General features: G+C 40.1%; 1 protein-coding gene and 1 long non-coding RNA gene across 3 annotated transcripts in view; one reads left to right on the top strand and one right to left on the bottom strand.

The window, feature by feature from the left end:
* Positions 1–3154: 3154 nt before the first annotated feature.
* On the bottom strand, positions 3155–4585 carry LOC118836078. The gene is made up of 2 exons (XR_005009549.1): positions 4466–4585; positions 3155–4249 (listed from the first exon to the last, which is right to left on the bottom strand). It is a non-coding gene; the product is annotated as an uncharacterized LOC118836078 (long non-coding RNA).
* NFE2L2 (nuclear factor, erythroid 2 like 2) overlaps positions 4187–20261 on the top strand; it is a 36807-nt gene continuing 20732 nt past the window's right edge. The window contains exon 1 of one of the 2 annotated variants that reach the window (XM_036743429.1): positions 4187–4257. Coding sequence is in view for 1 of the 2 variants with exons in the window: in XM_036743428.1 (XP_036599323.1) it covers positions 5126–5158 (33 nt within the window). In the remaining variant the exon portion in view is untranslated. Of the gene's footprint in view, positions 4258–4924; positions 5159–20261 lie in introns of those variants that run through there. The other variant, XM_036743428.1, reaches the window with a different exon arrangement.

The raw sequence follows: 20261 nt of genomic DNA, 5'->3' as shown, positions 1-20261 counted from the left end.
TAAATCCTATGTCCCATGATTTCCTATTTCTATGCTCTTTTTTGGCCCAATTTTTCAAAAAATGTGTGAGATAACCTTACCTTGATCTAATCTGTTGAAATCCTTCCAGTTTTCCAAGGCCCAGGTCAAATAACATCCTTACCATGAAGCCTTCCCCTTCCCTGCTGCTAGAAGTCATCTTCCCCTCTCCTGCATTGTCATAATATCAGCTCTGTCATTCCTTTCTTATGATCACTTTCTACTTTGCATTATAGACACTTGCATATTGGACCAAAATCAGTGCTGCCCAGGAGCCAGCTGGTATCAGTGGTAAGAGCCAACTGTTAAATCTTCAGTGTGAACATTTACACTTTGGAAATTGGCAAACACTACAAATCAGAGCTTGTGTTTTATTGATTTTCTAGACTTAAAGTGATGGAGAAAATGTTAATAATGCAGATTAAACATAAAGTGTGTTGTGTATATATTTTTTTCAGAGTTGCTTGTTAAACATTTACGAGCACACCTCTGCAAAATTCTTTTCAAACAGTAGCTTGTAAGCCCCCGGTGATGTTTTACTTTTTACCAGTCAGCCACAGTAACAATTAATAACAAAAGTATTTTGATTAAATGACAGTATAATATAAATAAATTTAGTTAAATGACAGTGAGATTTTATGTTTGATCCTGGAGGTTATAGGGAGCTTATTAAGGGAGGAGACATGGTCAGACCTGTCCTTCAGGAAGATCACTTTGATAGCTGGGATTTAAAGGAAGCCAGAGAAGCCAGGAGACAGAGATGAGGAGAGAAAGCAGACATGGGGGAAAATGCCCAGAGTTAGGAGATGGAGAATCTTGTTTGAAGAATAGCAAAGAGGCAAGTGTCATTGAATCACAAAATATAGGGGGGTGGGGGTGGTATAAAGTGTAAAAAGACTAGAAAGGTGGGAGGGGCAGGTTATGAAGGGCTTGGAATGACTAAACAGAGCATTTTATATTTGTTCTTAGAGTCGATAATGAGTCACTTTCAAATACAGAGAACATATGTGGACACAGCACCTATAACGACAGGATGCATGGGTAAAAAATAAATGTGACCAGAATGTAATTATGAAGGGTCATGTCTCTCACACTGAAGAGCTGCTGATAACTCCTACTGATACTGCTTTCCTTTACTTCCTCAAAAGGCATTTTTCTCTGATCCAGATAATGTGTGTGTGTGTATATATATATATACGTGTATATATATATATACGTGTATATATATATATACGTGTATATATATATACGTGTATATATATATACGTGTATATATATATGTGTGTGTGTATATATGTGTGTGTGTGTGTGTGTATATATATATATATATATACCTACTATATATATATATACCTACACATACATACACACATACATACATACAGGGTGTTCCTAAAGTGTGGACACATAGGCAAAAATGCCTATTTTCAAGAAATGAATTAATGAAATTTTCAACATTTTATTTAATTGGAATATTAACAAATAACATCTTCAATATGATTTCCATCATTTGTGACGCAAAGGTTAATGCACTTTGCAAGATTCACCTTAACGTGATGCAATAACTTCACATTGCCTATGTGTCCAGACTTTAGGGACACCCTGTATATATACATATGTGTGTGTGCATATGTATGTACATATATGTATGTATGCATGCATGTACATATGTATGTGTATGTATATGTGTGATGCTTTATGGTTTGCAAGATACTTTAATATATGATATTTGATTCTCACAACAACCTGGAAGGTAGGTGCTATTGTTATGATTATCACTAAATTACAGATGAGGACACTGAGGTCGAGGTTAAGTTACCTCTCCAAGTACACCTAGTATCTCAGGCTGGATTTGAACTCAGGTTATCCTGCCCCCACATCTAGCACTCTATTCTGTACAATATCTTCTAGGACTGCTATTGCTATACTTCTTTCACTGGATCTTTTAGTCACCTTCACCATGGGAGGGTACTATGATTAGTTAATAAGCCTCTCTCCTGAAAAAGATATTCCCTAGCTCCTTCAGTCTGATCTATCAGCCTGCTACTGTTTCAGCTTCCTTGGGTGCATAAGTTATAGGCAGCTGGACCTGGAGTCAAATCCAACCTCAGATGCTGATTGCTTGTAGGAACTTGAGCAAGTCACTTAATCTCCGTTTATCTCTTTTCTCAACTGTAAAATAGGGTGTTACCATGAAGATCCAATGAGATAATTTTTACAAAGTGCTTAGTACAATGCCTGGCACATAGTAGGTGCTATAGAAGTACTACTTTATTTATTATTATTATTTCTAGCTGTAGTCTTCAGCCTAAGGGCTATCTTCAGAGCCACCTACTCAATTCAGTTCTTCATTTACTGAAGGTGTTGGAATTAGCAATACTCTCCTTAGTAGGAAGGACTACACTTTCTTGTTAGTTAACCTTGTTTGCCAATAGCTATGAAGTTTTTCTGTTTTTGTTTTCAGCTAGGATCCTCAGTTAGTCAGTTAGAATACTCTCTTTTTTTTACACAGACTGTCACAGAAGGGACAAGGGCCTAGGCTGATAGGAAGTGTGCCTTCAAACTCTTTTAAGCGATTCTCTCTTATTCTCTCAACTTTACTACTGTCTTCTGGCTTTCCTGGATCTCTCAATTCAATCATCACCTAACATGGTCAGAAATCCATTTTGGTTCTTGGGTTGTATTGGATCTCCCTGACTGAGGTAAATCTCCCCAGGGGTCTCCTCAAGAAAGAGCATTGAGAAATACTTTGGTGAAGACTCCACCAGTTCTTCTGTTCTGTTCTTAAAGTAGAAATGGCTAGAGAAATCTGAAAGATTGTTGACTGTTGTCTTTTCTCACAGAAATACTGATCTCTTTCTATGGCTTTTTTATACTTGTACGCAGATTTTTTTTCTCTCCCTTGCTAGACTATAGGTTTATAATTTTTATCTACCACAGTCCCTAGCACAGAAACTCATACGTTCGTAAAATCTTATATCATCTAGTCCGTTGGCCACCAACACTTTTTAGTGCAGATATATTCCTTTTCAACATTAAAAAATAGTTTCCTGGACCTACCGGTGATTGCTGTACTATTTAGCATCCAACGATTGAGAAATTACGTAACAAAAAGCTATTATGAATTCAGTAATGCTTTTTAAGTGAACTTGTGTTTTATTAATCACATCTACATACATCTGAAAATGGGAATCCAAATGTGACATTATTCAGTCTATAAAAACCATGCTTATTTATTATATTGAGGAGTCATTTAATGAGATAAAACCCTTTAAAGTAATAGCATCCCACAGGTTGGGAACTACCACATCTAGTCCTCCCTCACTTCAGTACACCTTAAATGTTTGTCCTACACAAATAGAACAAAGGATTTTTCATCTGTATGTCACCTAATTTCTAGCAATCTTTAAAATAAAAGCTAGAAACCAAAAACGTTCTTAGATCCAGAGAGAATACTTGGTCACTTAAACTCTCTGGGTCTCAGCTTTCTTGTATGTAAGATCTAGTTCTTCAGGCCTCTGGGACCAGTGCAGTTCCAGAAAACTACCTGTTGATAGTCATGAGCACAAAAATTCTCCTTCTTTTAAAAATTTCCAGTATTTCTCAAATAACATATTCCAGGGTTTGACAGTCCTTTTTCCCCTCTCAGGCTTTTGCCACTTTTGAGAAGTTAATTTTATTTTTAGGGATTATACGTGGTACAACAGCTCAGTGCTGCAAGATGAGACATTGTGGGGGGCGGGGTTTCAGTTTTTGCAAAGCCCAAGATGGATAATGCTGGCTTCAATCACAAGAGGACTTTTCTAATCGACCTTGGAGTGCCACCCCTAGCAATGTTGCTAAAGAGCCGGAGAAAGTAAATAGGAGGGCATTTGGGGCATAGGCAAACACAGGAGAGGGGGCATAACTCCAAAGTCCCAGAGCAGTTCCAGAACTTCCTACTGCAGATTACACTTTCACTGAATTAACAGAGTTCACAGGGAGCGGAGGGTGGGAAAGTGAGGAAAAGGTGTGTGCTGGCTAGTCTGCAGCTTTTGTCCTTGTCCTCCTCAGCTGGCGCCCGACCCCGGAGTAGGTGCGGTAGGCGGAGATAAAATTGAGCTGGGCCCTCCAACTTCGATCTGGGAGGCAACCTTCTTTGGGGCACCGAATTCTCCTGGTCAGGTCTGCGAGATAGCGCGCGGTACGCTTCCAAGTGCCCAGCTCTGAACACCAGGCAATCCCGTTGGGACTGAGGAAGTAAGGAGCAAAAAATTCTTTTTTGTTTTAAAAGACAGAGTTTTAAAATACACGCACGAGAAACGGTTTTGTCTTGAAAGACGCACATGCGTCTTGAAAAGTACACAGGGTGAGTCTGCTGTCCTTTGGAGCTGGGAGATTCGGGTTCAAATCCTGTTTTAGGGGACGGGGGACCCGAATTCAAACCGTGGCTTTGGAGCGGAGGTACCTGGGTTCAACTCCTGGTTTGGTAATCGGGAGATCAGAGTTCAAATCTTTCCTCTGCACCTTACTACCGTGGGTGATCTTGGGCAACACTTAAAATCTCCCTGGGCCACAGTTTCCTCATCTGCAAAAGGACAAGGTTAGTCGAAAAGACCTCTAAGGTCCCTTCCACCTCTAAAATCCACGGTGCTTATGGTCAGGCCTGTACTTTGGGAGAGGTACCTCTCCCCCCCCCACCCCCTTCTCCCCCGACTAGCATGGAGAGGGGTGCAAACGAAGGTTCTCGATACACCATTCCCTTCCCCCCGCCCCCAATCCTCCCTCGCAAGCTCCCACCCAGCTCGCCTTCCCAAACCCGCAGGAAGTCAGCAGGGGCAGGGGTGGAGGATTTTTAGGAGGAGGAGTCCGGCGGAAGCGGCCAGCCCTGGTGGGCGTGGTCATGCATTTCTCCGCCCCCGGGCGGTCGGAGGCGGGGCGTTGCTGGGGCTGTGTCGGGGAGTCCCGGCCCTTGGGTGGAATAGAGCGAAGTGCCAGAGAGACTCAAGGAGCCGCTTCCACGTTCCCCCGTCGCTGTCGCTGCGCCTTCCTTCTCCGCACCGTGTCTCGTGAGCAGAGAGAAAGGAGTCCGGTCGGGGAGCCCCAGCGCAGGGGTCGGAAGCTCAACATGATGGACTTGGAGCTGCCCCCGTCGCAACAGGTGCTGCTGCCGGCACCTCTGGGACCGGCGAAGGGGGTGGGGGGGAGGACAGACGTCACGCACACGAGAACGGGGCTGGGGGGGGCGGACGTCACGCCTCCGGGAGCAAGGGGGAGGGGGAACAGACGTCACGCCTACGGGAACAGGGACGGGGAGGAGGGCGAAGAGGGATGACCTCTTTCCCTCCTTCTTCTCCGGACAGTCTACCGGCGAGAGGGGACAGCGGGTAGGGTGGGGGTCGCGGAGGAGTCTGGGATTAAAGGAAAAATAACTCAACACCCGCCCCCCTCATTCTCGGGAGATAATGGAGGGGGAGGGGTTAAGGATGGTGTCCAAGGGGGATGAAGAGGGGAAGTCCCCAGGAAGCAGTGGATGCAGGGCGGGGGAAGGGGGCAGCTCCCCCGGCTCTGCCTGTCACGAGCGTGTAGCCGGCCCCCGTGCGCCGGCTCTCCTTTCCTGAGGGTGGAGGAAGAGGTGCGGGAGGGGGCGGGGATTGCCAGATCTGGCGGGGAGGGGAATGGGGGGGGGGGAGACACACGCAACAGCTGTTCCCGCCCCCGCGGTCTCTTCCGGGAGCCCCTCCTGCCCAGGTCTCCGCACTGCGGCTGCGCGGCTGCGGGTGTGGGGTGAGGAGGCGTCGCTGGTCCCTTCCTTGGGCCCCGTGGGAGGGGGTGGGGCGAAGCCTGCGCCGCCCCGCCCCTACGCCACTCCGGCGCTCCCCGGGGTCTGGTTGTCAGGGGAGAGGCTCACTGGGCGCCTTGAGGGCCTGCTCGGGTTCCTTTGGTCCCTTCACCCTTCCATTCCTGAGCTGCACTCTCTGGCCTTGAAGCCTGCGTGCTTAGTCGCCAGGGGGAGGATGAGGTATGGGCTGGACCCGGACCCCTCGGGTCAGCGAGGAGTGGACGAGCCCCGTGGTGCGGGGCGCACGTCTGTTTTGGAAGCCTAGGCTTCCGTGGAGATTCATCATCTGTAGCCTTTCCTCCCACCCCCACCCCTCCAATTACTGCATCCCTGAGCCGGGGAAGGGAAAGGGTTAGGCTTGTCTTTCATCACGCTCACCCCTCCCACAAGCAATTTCTAGGTTACAGAGAAAAACAAATTTTTAAAAGATTGAAGTTAGCTTTGTGCTTCGAGAGTGACCTAGATCTGCCCGAGAGACTGACCGAAGCCGTCAAAAGGCTTAATAGCGTATCCCTAAGCGACCGTGGTACCCAGGCGTGGACCATGATAGAAGATGGCACGGCTTGGATAATCCGTCTGATGAAGTTCGGAAGAGCCATTCGATAAGCAGTCACCGCCAAGAGAATTGGGAATTGAGTTCAGTCTGTCTTGCCTCTCCCCCTTCTTCCCCTTTCCTTTCCTACAAAACTTGGGAATTTTGGAAATGTTATATATCCTTCAAATCACAGGCATCCAAACAACCCCCACCCCAGCTCCACCATTTCTAAGTTCGTGCCGCTTTCGTGCCCCCTTGGAGCTTCTCTGAGTGCGCTTTTCTAGCCTCGGCGAATGTTAATCTGCTGTTTGTCACAGCTGCCCTAGATTGGCCCCTTCTGCTTCATAGCGTGCCAGCCTTTACAGCGCAGAAGGCCAGGGACAAGTTGGAGCTGTTGATCTGTTGCGCAATTGTTATTTTCCCCAGGGCTGCTTTGTCTTTGGATTAAGTTGTTCAGATAGTTATTCTAAAATATGTAAAGCAGGATATGCTAGATTTTGTTCTGACCAGGGATGTAGAGTAGAGTTTGTATTTTTTTTGTGTGTAAAATGAGGTTTATGCTTAAACATTAAAAATTCTACTCAAAACTACTTACCTAGTGTTCGTTACCTTGGGTGTCTCTTTTCCCGCCTCCCTCCCCTCCTTCCTGTTACAGAATTTCTCTATTTCTTTTCGTTCTGCCTTTTTTGTAAGGACAGATGGGGGGGATACTTGTGTTTCTCACTGATCTTTTGCTAGCAGGTTCTGTAGTCTTGAGTTTGAAGAATTTGGAAGTAAGTTCCTTTGTTATTGCAAATCACAGTTGTATTTTAAAAGTGTGACAGAAATGCGAAAAGATTGCTAAGAATTTTCCAGTTTTTGTTTGAAGTTTTAAAAAGATTATTGTTTCAAGGAAATTTTTAATTTGATCTTGACCATTAGGTATTGAATGCCTTCTTGTTTGAAAACTGTTATCTAATCTTGATAAAAGAGTTCACTTTTCACCTTGCTCTTTGGATATACATTCAGGACATTATAGGTCCCTGTGAAGTTGTGTAGTCTTGGACTGCTCCCTAAGAATGATTTTGGTTTTGTGCCCTAATAGCTTACTTTCATAAAGATAAATGTACTGTTGGATTCAGTTATGGCCAAAACTGAGGCTGTGTAGATGTTTCTTTGAAAATATCCAAAGTACTATTGAAGATTCATTTTTGGAGATGGGAAGTGTTGTGGAGAATAGTTCATTCAAATGTACCCTAAAATTTAATGCTTGAGAAAACGAAAGGAAACATGGAGAATGGACTTAAAACAAAATGGCAAAATTTTATCACCAAAGCATCAGTTTGAAGTCAGTAGAAAAATATAGTGAGGCTTCAGAGCTGATAGGAAAAAAAAATAGAATAAATTAAGATATTGATGTTTTTGTGATACTTGCTAGATATCACCAGAGGAATAAAAAGTAAGTTCTTGGCCTTCTGACGCATCTTTTTTTAATTGTGTGATTTATTAAGATCAAGTAAGATAATATTTGTAAAAAGTGCTCAGCGCAGTGCCTAGCACATAGTAGACAGTATATAAATGCTTATTCTTTTCCTTTCCCTATTCCCCTTGTGATGTTGTACTGGAAGGTATGCTATCACCTTTACGTAGGAGAAAATACCCAGAAGGAGAGCAGTAAGCATAACTTGACTCCCCCACACCCATCCTAAAAACTTTACGTTTACTCTCTTCTACCCTGTGCTGCAGATGAGAGATGCAGTTACTTTTTTCACTGCAGTAATAAGTGTCAAGTACAAAAAGAAAAGTGAGAGGAAAAGTCAGTCATCTCTTGATGTAGAGACCAACTTCACATTTTAGTTGTATGAAGCATCTTGGGATATTTGGAAAACACCTTGTAGGGGGACATTTACAACCCCCTCAGTATTTTCACAGCAAAAATAGGCTTTTTTGAGTTATGCCTGATGAACTTGAATTTTCCTAGGCAATGAGGACCAGCTTTCATTCTCTGTGAATAACAAAAAGTTAAAGCAAGACTAATTATGTATGTTTTCCTTGATATTAATGTATTTTTATTCAAGATAATTTATGGACAGCCTGAAAGTAACCCCAGGAGTGGTGGGGAAAATTTCAGGATTTTTTTTTTTTTTTTTTGCAAAAACCCTTTTTTTCTTCGTTCTGGACTCTCTTAATAGTACCATTATCCATACTTTCGGTACCGAAAGAAGGGCTGCTTGTGTACTAGAAATAAAGCTGACTGTGAGAAGAACATGTCACATTTTAATAAAAAGTGGGTAAACTGAGAAAAACTAAAGTTAATTTTTTTTTTTTTTACTATTTTTTAGTCTCTAAGAAATATACTTGTACCATAATGTCTGTGTGACGACTGAATTTGAGTTGAGTATCAGTCAAAGAGGAAGTTTATTAGCATAAATAAAACATAATTACCTATTTGGTACTTCTGAACTAAAGAAAACAAAGTCTTAAGAAGTCTTCAGGTTAATTTACATTAATTACAATCTTAAGGTTAAGTTTACATTGTCTTTAGGAATACCACATTCAAAATAAACTATCTTTTTTTTTCCTTGAAAACTTGTAATATAGAATACTAAGTTGTTGATGCATTTGTTGGACTTCGGAGTATAGTCAACCTACTTGAACTTAATAATATGTGTCTAGTCAGCAGATTTCAGAAATTTGTGTTTGGTCCAGCAGGTTAGACATCCAGCAGGTTAAACATCTAATACATGAGGAAGTTTTATGGATTTTATCAGATATTGAGTGCTTGAACTAATGGTGATATGTTTTAAAATTTTTATTTAAAGCTGGGAAAATGTTAGAAATATTCTCAGAAATATACCATTCATATTTTAAAATATATATGACTGTCAAGGTTATGAGCAAGAAAACAAAAAGCTTATCACCACACTTACTTAATCCATCCTCATTCCAGAGTTAGAGGATTTTTCTGTTTGAGAACCACTGACACAATAAGTACTTTAAATACTAGAATTAAGTCTGAGAATGGAAGTGCATTATCACAGAACACATTTTTTCCTCCAGTTATGGCAGGATCTAGGTGTATGAAGAAGAGGGCTACTAACTTTTGAGTGTAGTTTCCTTTGTGGGTTTGTTGGCATTCTGGTACTAAACAACACAAAGGCCAGAAGTAAAATGGAATTTGAGAGCCAAGTCCACTTTTATTGAATAGTGTTAATAAGTGACTCTTGAAAGCCATTATAATTTAGCTTATCAGCATAGTCTGAAGGGTTTTTTAAAAGTCTGTAAATACTTAGCTTCTTTTTTCTCACAACCTTAGAAACTGACTTTTGGACAGTCATATCAGTAACACACTGATGTTTAGCCATCCTTTTTTTCAGGCCAGATAAGAACGGAAGTCATTCAGCTAGGTGGAGTAATATTTGCCCTGTCTGATGCATAGTTATGTCTCTCTTCATTCCTGGTTTTTTACTACTCATTTGACAGTTAGTTATGTCCTATTGTTTGATTATTTTTCATGTGTTTATGCCATCATTTATTTGTTTTTATATATCCTTTATCTCCCCAGCTAGATTGTAAACTTCTTCAGCCATTCTCATTCTTTGTATCCCCTGCTGCGCCTTCTTGTATACTGAGTATTTGTGAAGGTAGATCTAAACCATTTGATTAGTGGCCTTCATCCTGTCATTTTAGGTGAGCTGTTTATTTGGGGACAGTTGACTGACCGTAGGGACTTTTTTACATTGTTTCAAGGTGACATATTTCTGAAATTCAATAAACAATAATCGATGAGCTCTTCCTAGAAGCTTGAGCAACATCTGTGTCATCAAAGGCCTTTTCTCCATTTGAGTTAGGAAAATTTTCTGTTCTTCATTTGGAATGTGGATTTTACCACAATAGTAACCCAAAGGTTGAATTATTTAGGGCTAACTCAGAAAAATTCGGTTAGTACAGAATGCTTAGGAATCAGGATTATGGGGGAGTATTACATAATGACCTACAGTTCATTTCCATCTGAGAGCCAGTGTTGGGAGTCCAATAGAAAGAGCACATCAGGAAATCTGATTCTAGTTGCAGCTCTTCCCTTGACTAGTTGTGTGACCTTGGGTAAGTCACTTAACCTTTCTGAGCCTTGGTTTCTCTGACTGATTTGTAAAGATCTGCTTGACAATTGAAGTAACATTTTGTGCTTATGAGGGAACAAGTGACAGGGCCTGGATTTTGTAATTATTTACTGAATACTGATTTTGTGGAACTGCTCCACTGTGTAGACTTCTGAGGTGTGGGATTAGGCCTATCTTTTTTAAGATTAGTTTACATAATAGTAAATCATTGCAGCACTGCTGATAGATTAGGGAGTAGGTATGATACCTGTACTTCCCATTTCTCATAGCCTCCCCACCCTCTGTTGGTACAGAGCTTGTACTGTATAACCAAAATGGTACATACAATCGTTCCCTAACTGCAGATCTGGCATTGCCTCTTTCTTTTGGATGTATGCAAATTTGTTGAATGTTCAATAGAAGTAACTTTCAATTTTTTTTTTCCTTAGTGAGTTTTGTTTTGTTTTTTTTGGTTACCCTTTAGTAATTTGATGTTGGTTTTTAGCACATTTTTCCTAATACTGAGTTGTTTTTTAAAATCACCCTTTGGCAGGAAAATAAACGTACTGCTACTGAGTAAGGTATGTGTTTAAAAATTAAGGAATCTAAAATAGAGTGACATTTGGGGAATTTGGAATTTTAATCATATCTTTCATATAGGGTTCCTTTACATCCTAATAGGAACATACCAGAATTCATGTTTTTGTTTAAAAAAATAAAAAATAGGGGCAGCTAGGTGGCGAAGTGAGGAGAGCACCCGCCCTGGAGTCAGGAGGACCTGAATTCAAATGCAGCCTCTGACACTTGACACACTTACTAGCTGTGTGACCTTGGGCAAGTCACTTAACCCCAATTGTCCTCTAAAAATAAATAAAAATAAAAATTCAGAGAATTTGTGAAGAAAAAAATGACAAGGGTGTTGTGATTAACTCATCTTTACCTCTAGATTGGGTGTCCAGTTCAATTTCTCTAAGATGAACTCAAATTTATTAATTGCCTGCTATACACAAGGTACTTGGGATATAGCGACAAAAATGAAAAACTGCCTTTGCTCTTATTCTACTAAATAAGATACAGCATATAAACATAAAAGCACTTAGCACAGCGGCTAGCACGTAGATGCTTAATAAATGTTAGTTGATTGATTGAAAAGCAAATGCAAAATAATTTCGGGAAAGGAGTGACATACTGACAACAGGGGGATCCAGGAAGATTTCCTATCTTGAGTTGAATTTAAAGGGTTCTAAAAGACAGAGAAGGATTTTTTTTAATAACATAGGATTAAATATTAAAATTCTGTTTCTGTTTCAAGAAATTAATTGGAAGAAAAAATCAAGAGCCAGCCTGACTTCTTTGTTTCCAGAGTCTTTCTTTTTAATGATGGATCCTTATTTGACCCCCTGCTGTGGGACCCTCTACCAAACTGCCTAGATTATCCTAAAGCCAAGGTAGCTCTTGCTTCAATGTGTTGATTTTCAGAACACCTAGATGGTCTTTGAAAGTGAACACTGAAAGAAACCAGGGAATAAGCTCTTAATAGCCAAAGCAGCTGGCTTTTCAAATAATGCTTATCTTTTCTGACCTCTCTGTAGCATCTGACACTATTGATCCCCTTCTTTTCTTAATTTTTCTTCTCCGGGTTTTCAAGATGCTCATTTCTCTTGGTTTTCCTCCTACCTCTCTGCCCTTCCCATTTGTTGGATATTCAGCGATGTCCCCCAGGCTTCTGACCTGGGCTTTCTTCTTTTCTTTTAGATAAAGAATTTACCCTTTTGGTAATCTCATCAGTTTCTGTGGGTTCATGGAACTTATCTCTACACAAATAACTCCCAGGTTTATATTTAACCATAGTCTTTCTCCCGAGTTGCAGGACAGAATCACCAACTGTTGTCTGGACATTTTGAACTTGATATCCTGTAGACATCTCAAACTCAGCATAATCGAAACAATTCATTTCCTGAACTCGCCTTTCTCTTTGGCTTCTCTGTTTCTTTCCAGGGTATCATCATCTTTCTATTTACCTAGATTCATAACCTAGGAGTTATTCTCATCTCTTCTTCTCCCTCCCATCCCAGTTACTAAGTCTTGTTGGTTCTACTTCCACAATATTTCCAACATCTGTCTCTTTAGCCACTCGCCTGGTGCTCTTAATTCTTGCCTGTACTATTTCAGTATTCTCCTAATTGGTCTCTTTGCCTCCAAGTTCTCCACCCTTAAGGTCATCTTATACAAAGCTGCCAAATTGATATCCTAGAGCACATACTAAACATGTCACTTTCTTTGTCAATAAGTTCCGGTGGCTCTTCACCAAACTGGCCTACTTGCTCTTTCTCCTGTGAGACGTGCAGTCTCTTAAGCCTTCACACAGGTTATCCCCCATGCCTGGAATTTACTTCTCACTTCCACTCCTTAGAATCTGTACCCTGCCCCCCTCTTTGAAGCTCAGCCAAGTGCTAGCTCCTAAGTGAGACATTTCCTCATTCCCATACTTGTTACATGACCCCCTTCCCATTGCTTTTTATATGAGTTGTATTTTACCTACATGTAAATACTTCTTTTTCTAATAGAATATAAGGTCTTGGAGAGTAGACACTGTTTTGCTTTGGTGTCTGCATCCTTAGTACCTTGACTCCTTAGTTGGGACTCATAAATGACATCAAATGATAATTCACAATTAGGCATCACCTAATTGGCTCCTGAGCCACATGTACTAGTTCAGTAGTAGCCTGCACCTGTTTGAAATCTCCAGTTTTTGTTATTAGAGTATTTTACAAGAAGCTATTAGAGCTCAAAAATTTCAAATTTGAAGTTTTTATTACTGGAGGTACCGAGATTTACTTCCTGGTAGCCCCAGTGAAAGGTAAAGCCAGAAAAGAACCCCCCATAGCTGGGAATCTGGAGAAACAGAGGTGGAGACTTATCCTTGTATTCTTAGTCCAGGGCTGACTTCAATAACTGTGGGGTACCTTCCTCCCTCCACACCACCACATGCTTATACACTTTGGGTAGAGGAGGAAAGTCAAAGGCTGATTATAATTAGCATCTGAAAACAATTGAGAATCCTCCAGAATTTGAGAGATTTCCGTATCTTGATGGTTTTCATTTTAGGTCCCTATCAATCCTGCTCGGAGAAGAATATATGGTAGAACATGGAATTCACTTGTTTCCTGGGTTGTGGCAATATCTGGACGATATTCCACAGCTAGGGAGGTATGCCCTAGAGAGAATACTGTAGTCATATGACTCTTGATAAAGGATAATTGCAGATGTTGTAACAGTTAAGTATTAGGACCCAAGTATTTCCTCAAGTCTTGAGGTGAAAATTGGGCTTGTCCTTAGGAGGCTCTGACCTATCACTAATCTAGTAGTCTGACTTTGGATGACCTTGATGGACCTGTTGTGTTTTTTTTTTTAATCTGCAAAATGAGAGGATTGGACTAGATCATATCTAATGTTCCTTCCAAGCTCTAAACATCTGGTTATAAAAAAGCAGTTCTTTTGGCAGATAGGTTCTGTGATCTCCTCATGACATAAGACTGGGTGCTAAACAGTCATGCTAAGATTGTTATTGCACAGGGATGTTGTTGCAAACTTGTGGAGAGAATGTCTTCAATTTGATGGGGTCGGGTAAGGAAGGCAGGGTCTCCCTTCTCAGTTACTTTGCATATATTATATATTTATCCCATCCAGTCCAATAAACATAAATGCCTGCTGTGTGCCAGACGCTGTACTAAGTGCTGGGGATACAATTAATAAAAAGACAGTCCTTGCCCTCGAGGAGCTCACAACCTAATGAGGGGGAGACAACGCACAACAGGAGGCAGTAAGGGGGAGAGGGCAGAGACCAGAGAATACCTGGCAAGGGGGCATCTTGTTCTGTGGAGTTGAAACCAGGCAGAACAGCAGATGCAGAGTGGAGTGAGCAAGTTTCTGCCCTCTCTAAAGGTAGGCATTGGGAGGAGTTTGGTATTCCACCCTCAGCCCTTCAGTCAGAGGGGAGAGGAAGCTGAGGGAGGTAGTGTAGGTCAAATATTTACATACATATTTCTCTATAGTAGATAGAGCATAAGTTGCTTCATAGTAGGGACATTAATTTTTTCTTAGTATCCTCAGAGCTTTAGCATGATAGAGCCTTAGTAAATGTTTGTTGAATTGAAGGCCTGGTTTCTAGGGCCTCTCTTCGGGAAACCTCCAGCTTTATAAGTGTCGAGAGGAAGTCTTAGCAATCAGAAGCGATATGGGGAGAAGTAACAGCAGTAGTGACCACCAGGATTCTATGATTTGCTATGGGGACTACCAGCTGGTGTTTCTTATCTCCAGATCACACATCTGCAGTTTTAAAAGGATAGGTATAGAGAACTCTGGTCAGGAAACTCCCTCTACTAATGCATGTTTTCACCTTCTGTGCCATTTATACTATTAGAAATATCATTAAAAGTTAATTTAATTTCTGTATTCTTATATCTTTTGGTAAGACACTTTAGCTCTAAATAGGTTTTTTTCCCCCCAAGACTATTTATGCTTCTACCAGGGATTTTTAGGTGAAGCCTGGGAGTTGGGATGGAAAATGAAGTAAGAAGATTTAACAGACCCTTGGGAGATCTAGGTGGGTTTGGACTCTGGTATAGTAGTAACTTTGATTCCTTCAAGAAATGACCAGTGGATGGGGACAACCACGAAAGGTAGGTAGATTCCTTTTGTGAATGACCACTAAAGAAAATATACGTGGAAAAACTTTTTTCAACAGTGGGTCAGTTTTTTTTTTTTTTTTGCAAAACTATCAGAGTAAAATTATTCTAGATCTCAGAGAAGTTATAGATAATCCAAGAAATGCAGAAATTTTTAAAATATGTTTGTGGATCATGATGCAATACAATTGGTAATCAGCATTGGAAATTTTTTTAAATTCAAAAAAAAGTTTTTAAATATGGGCCTAAATGGAGATTAAAAAATAACATCAGTTAAAGTTTAAAACTAAGTTATAGAAAAATATTACATTTAAAAATAACTATAAATGCAATATATGAAAATTTCAGGGTCTCAGCAAAAGCAGAGGCAAATTTAAAACATTGAAAGCTTATGGGTGAAAAAGAAAATGAATCTAAGGTTAAGAAAGTTAGAAAATTAACAAATTAATACACCAAAATCAAGTACAAGGAAGTAAATTATTTAAATAAATCAATCTAAATGAGATAGTAAAAGAAGCATTAAATTGCTAAACTAGGCCCAGTATAGTGAAGTGGATATGACACTGGACTTGGAGTTAGGAAGAACTAGGTTCATATCCCCAGCCTAGCTGTATGACCCTGGGAAAAGGTCCTAATAGCCTCTCTATGCTACAGAGAGGTGAAGGAAGTGAAATGGTTGGACTAGATGGACCCATAAGGTTTTTCAGCTCTAAAACTCTGGTCTGAATTATTATAAACAACTATTTTAAAAAAAAACTCACAAAATTGACAATTAAATGTGCTCAGGAGGAAAAAATAAAAGCAGAAATTAGGAGAAATCACAGTGAATGAAAAAAATAAACTTACCAGAAATTGTACATATTTACATATCAGTAAAACTGTTAGTATAAATGGATAAATACTTATAAAATAGGCAGGTAGAAAGCATATTGGATAAAGGGCCAGAGAGTCAGGAGTGCCTGACTTCAGATTCTGCCTCTGAAAAATACTGGCTTTGTGACTGTGGTTAAATCACTTAACCTCTCCATGGCTTAGGACCCTGAACTCTGAAACTGTAAGTTGCGGAACAGTTGGCTGAAATACTTTGGTCAAAGGAGTTTCCTTACTAAGAATTCCTGATACCATTGTAGTCAAAGATCTGGATCTTCTGCTCCACTCCACCCCAACCCCCAAAAGTCCAATTGACAAAACAGGAAATAATGGATGATACTAATAATACTAGGTAACATTTATATAGCACTTCAAGGTTTGCATATATTTTGCATATGTCCTTTGCATATATTATCTTTGTTATATTAATATACTATAATTCTGTGATATTATATAATATGCATATATCATATTAATACACACAATATTTTATATACTCTTCACAACAACCCTGTCAAATAGGTGGTATTGTTATCCTCATTTTACAGATGAGAAATCTGGGACAGGCAGAGGTAATAGAGGTTGCTTAGGGTCACACAGAGGCCGGATCCACTGGTCACCTCGCTGCCTTCAGATAATAAAATAATCTAATTTTATATAAGAAGAAAATAAACATTCCATTAATGAGGTACCATTTTAAAAAGCACCAAATGAATACCTAAAGAACAAGTTAATATCTATGCTGCACAAACTGTTTTCCAAAATAGAGAAAGACTTCATTAAAGCATTCTTTATCAATATTATTGAAGAGTAATGATACAGAATATTAAAATATGAATATTTTTATTCAAACACAAAGTTATACAGCTCCCCCACCAATCTTAAGTTTTGATCAATTAGAGTTTTTAGCAAGAATGTAGCAGTAGTTTTTAAGTAGGAAAATAATCAGTATTTGCAGCTTTATGGTAAATTGTTCAGCTTCCTACACTGTGGTCTAACTAAGCTGGCCTTCCCTCTGTCTCTCATACATGGCGCTCCATCTCAGTTCCTCTGTACTCCCAAATTATGTGTACATGCACACGGTTTGTTAAAATGTCAACTAACAGGACTAAAGAGGATGTAAGAAAATAGCTTCAGAATTTGTACTTATTTGGAGAGAGAGGCAGGGGGAGTTATGTTTTAGGGATAGAGAAGGAGCAGAGTTCTAAGGAGGAGGAATACACAGCATTTCTGTCCATGCCTGGGTAGAAAGCAGTTCTCTGAGGTAGGAAAATTGAGCTTCAGGTAGGGAGACTGGGAAGGCATCCTGGTGCAGTGGAAGGAGGACTAGATTTAAAGTCAGAAAACCGAAGTAAAAATCTCAACTCTGTTATTCATCACATGTGTCATCTGGGCCTCAGTTTCTTCATCTGTAAAATGAGATTAAATTGAGTGATGTCTAATATCTCTTTCAGTGATAAATCTATGAATCTTGTCTCTAAAACTTATTACAAGTGAGACCCTGGGCATATCACTTAATATCCTTGACCTTTAGTTTTCTCATCTCTAAAGAGTAGGTATTATTTGCCCTATTTAACTCACAGGGTTGTTGGGAGGAAAGTGTTTGTAAATTTATTACATAAATATGAGTAATAGTTGCTATAAATGCCATGTAAGTGGTATTGCCTAATGCTGTCTAAGAGTGTAGGGGAAGGAGGGTGGGCTTCATTATCAGGAAAGGCATCTTGGGGGAGATGGCTTTTCAGCTGGGTCTTCAAATATGTATGAGATTTTAGTAAGTGAAGATTAGCAGCATTCCAGTGGAGAGAACAGTGTGAGCAATGGTAGGAAAGCTCCATGAGTGTTTGGACATGATACTTAGTTCATATTGGCAGGGCCCTCTGATGAATTCCTTACCTAGAATGTAATCAGGTGGTAGTGTGAAGGATGGTGTCAGAGAAAGAAGAGTCTGGAGAGAGAAAGACCAATTAAAAGGTAGTTGCTATAGTCTAGGCATGAAGTGATGTTGACAGATTATATCTGTCATGTTATCTTAAAATGTGAAATAAATAAAAGTTTACATTAAAGGAGACATTCTGCTCCTGATAGACCTGCTGTGCAATTGAATGTTGTTTTGAAACCTGTGTCTCTCAGTTGCTGTATAGACTTACAGTTGCTTGCTTTTATTTTATTATGGATCTGTCTTCCTTAAGATAGTAAATAGGAAATGATTTTTTTCCCTTGGAAAATTCTGTAGGGTTTATTCGTTTGGATGTTTGGTTTGCAGTAGTGATCCGGAAAGGGGGGGGGGTTGCGGAATGAAAGAAGATATAGCCTTTTAAAAAATTTCTTTCTTGTAGGTTTTATCAGTAGCTTTGTTGTAGGATCAAACTTGTAGGACTGAATGTGGTTCCTAGGTTTTGTAATATAAAACTTCCCCCGTATCTTTTTCAAGTATTAGTTGAGGATCTGGAATTTCCATAGCTTAAGGCCTTTAATTAACCTTAGAAGAGTCTTACTGACTTATGGTAGTCCTACTTTCTTTGGCCTTTCATTCTACATACTTTAAAAGAAAAAAACTAATAATTTGAATAGGTAAGTGAGTGTGCAGGTTTGATGTCCTTTCCTATTAGTGGTGGAAGTGCATCTGTGTCCTAGAAGTGAGATTGAAGTTTCTTTTACTTGTGAAAAGATAAGGGAAAAAAATCCTGGAGGCCAAAAGTATCTACTCTGTGAACCTTTGAGGCTCTTATTCTAAGTTCACTTTAAGTGAAGGGAAGATTCCTTAGGTTATCTTATAAAAGAACTTTTTTTTTTTTGGTACCGAAGTTTCTCTATGTAGAGGTGAGTGTGGAAGATAAGAGAGGGAGGTCCACAAACAGGTACAGTGAAGGAGACGGAGCTGTGGAGTAGTGCTAAATTATATCCTCTGTACAGTTAGTCTTCAACCCTTGTCCCCCTCCCCTATAATCTTTCACCTCATATTTAGTATCACAGAGTTTGAAATCTGGAAGGGCCTTTAGTGGTCAGCTAGTCCATACACAAAAGGGATCTCCACCATAATATGCCTGACAAGGTGACCAGGTGGGGAACCTGCAGCCTCGAGGCCACATGTGGCCCTCTAGGTCCTCAAGTGTGGCCCTTTGAATCCAAACTTCACAGAACAAATCCTCTGTAAAACTTGGACTCAGTCAAAAAGCTGCACCCAAGGACCTAGAAGGCCACATGTGGCCTCGAGGCTGCAGGTTCCCCACCCCGATCTAGCCTCTGCTTAAATACCTCCAAGGAGGGGAAAGGCACAACCTCTCCTTTGAAACCAATATCCGTCTCTCCTGGTTCTGTCGTTGGGATCAAACAGAACAAATCCTATCCCTCCTACACATGACAGACCTTCAAATACCTGAAGAGAGCTATCATGTCCTTCCCTCTTCTCCCTAGTCTTCTCTTTTCCAGGCTAACTGTCCCTTCAGCCACTTCCATATGACCTGAATTCAGATTCCTCCACCATCCCTGTTTTCCCTTCTCTGGAACTTTACAGTTCATTAATGCCCTTCTGAACCATGTCACAAGGCTACTAGGTGAGTTTTAATGAGATCGTAGTACGGTGGGCCTATACCAAGATTGCATTAGCTCTTTTTGTATTGTAACTTTTTTTGTCTGCTACACTTCACACTACTGACTCAGCCCCTCCCAGTCTCCTTTAGAACAACTATTGTCTATCCATGCCTCCCTCATAATCATGAAGTTGTTTTTTTTTTAACCCAAATACAAAACTTTACGTTTGTCCGTATTGAATTTCACTTGATTAGATTTAGACCAAATGCTATATATATACATACACATAGCCTGCCATCATCCTTTTGGATACTGACTTTGATCTAATGTGTTAGCTGTCTCACTCAGTTTTATGTCATCTGCAAATTGGATGAATATACCATCAATGCCTTTATCCAAGTCAAAATGTCTACTGGTAAAACAGAATTCAGGGCTTTAAACAGCATTTTATGGGAATTTTGCCAGTCAGGTTTAAGACTCCTCAATGTTAAAGAAAAATTTAAGGATTAGTACCATGTTATTGATACCATTTATGTGAATTTTGGTAAATAAATGTTATTACTAGATCCTCTTTTTTATTTAGCTGTTAGCACCAAAAGCCTAGAAGTTAGATGCTTCTTGTGAATTCATTTCACGTGTACAATGTTATCTTATGTATTATCTGCTATTAAGCATAGCATGCTTTTATATAACATGTCTCTTTGGGCTCTCAAAAC

Source organism: Trichosurus vulpecula, chromosome 2, assembly GCF_011100635.1.
Source record: "Trichosurus vulpecula isolate mTriVul1 chromosome 2, mTriVul1.pri, whole genome shotgun sequence".
NCBI classification, from domain to species: Eukaryota; Metazoa; Chordata; class Mammalia; order Diprotodontia; family Phalangeridae; genus Trichosurus; species Trichosurus vulpecula.
The sequence above is the reverse complement of the archived record's forward strand: the minus strand, read 5'-3'. Positions and strand labels throughout refer to the sequence as shown.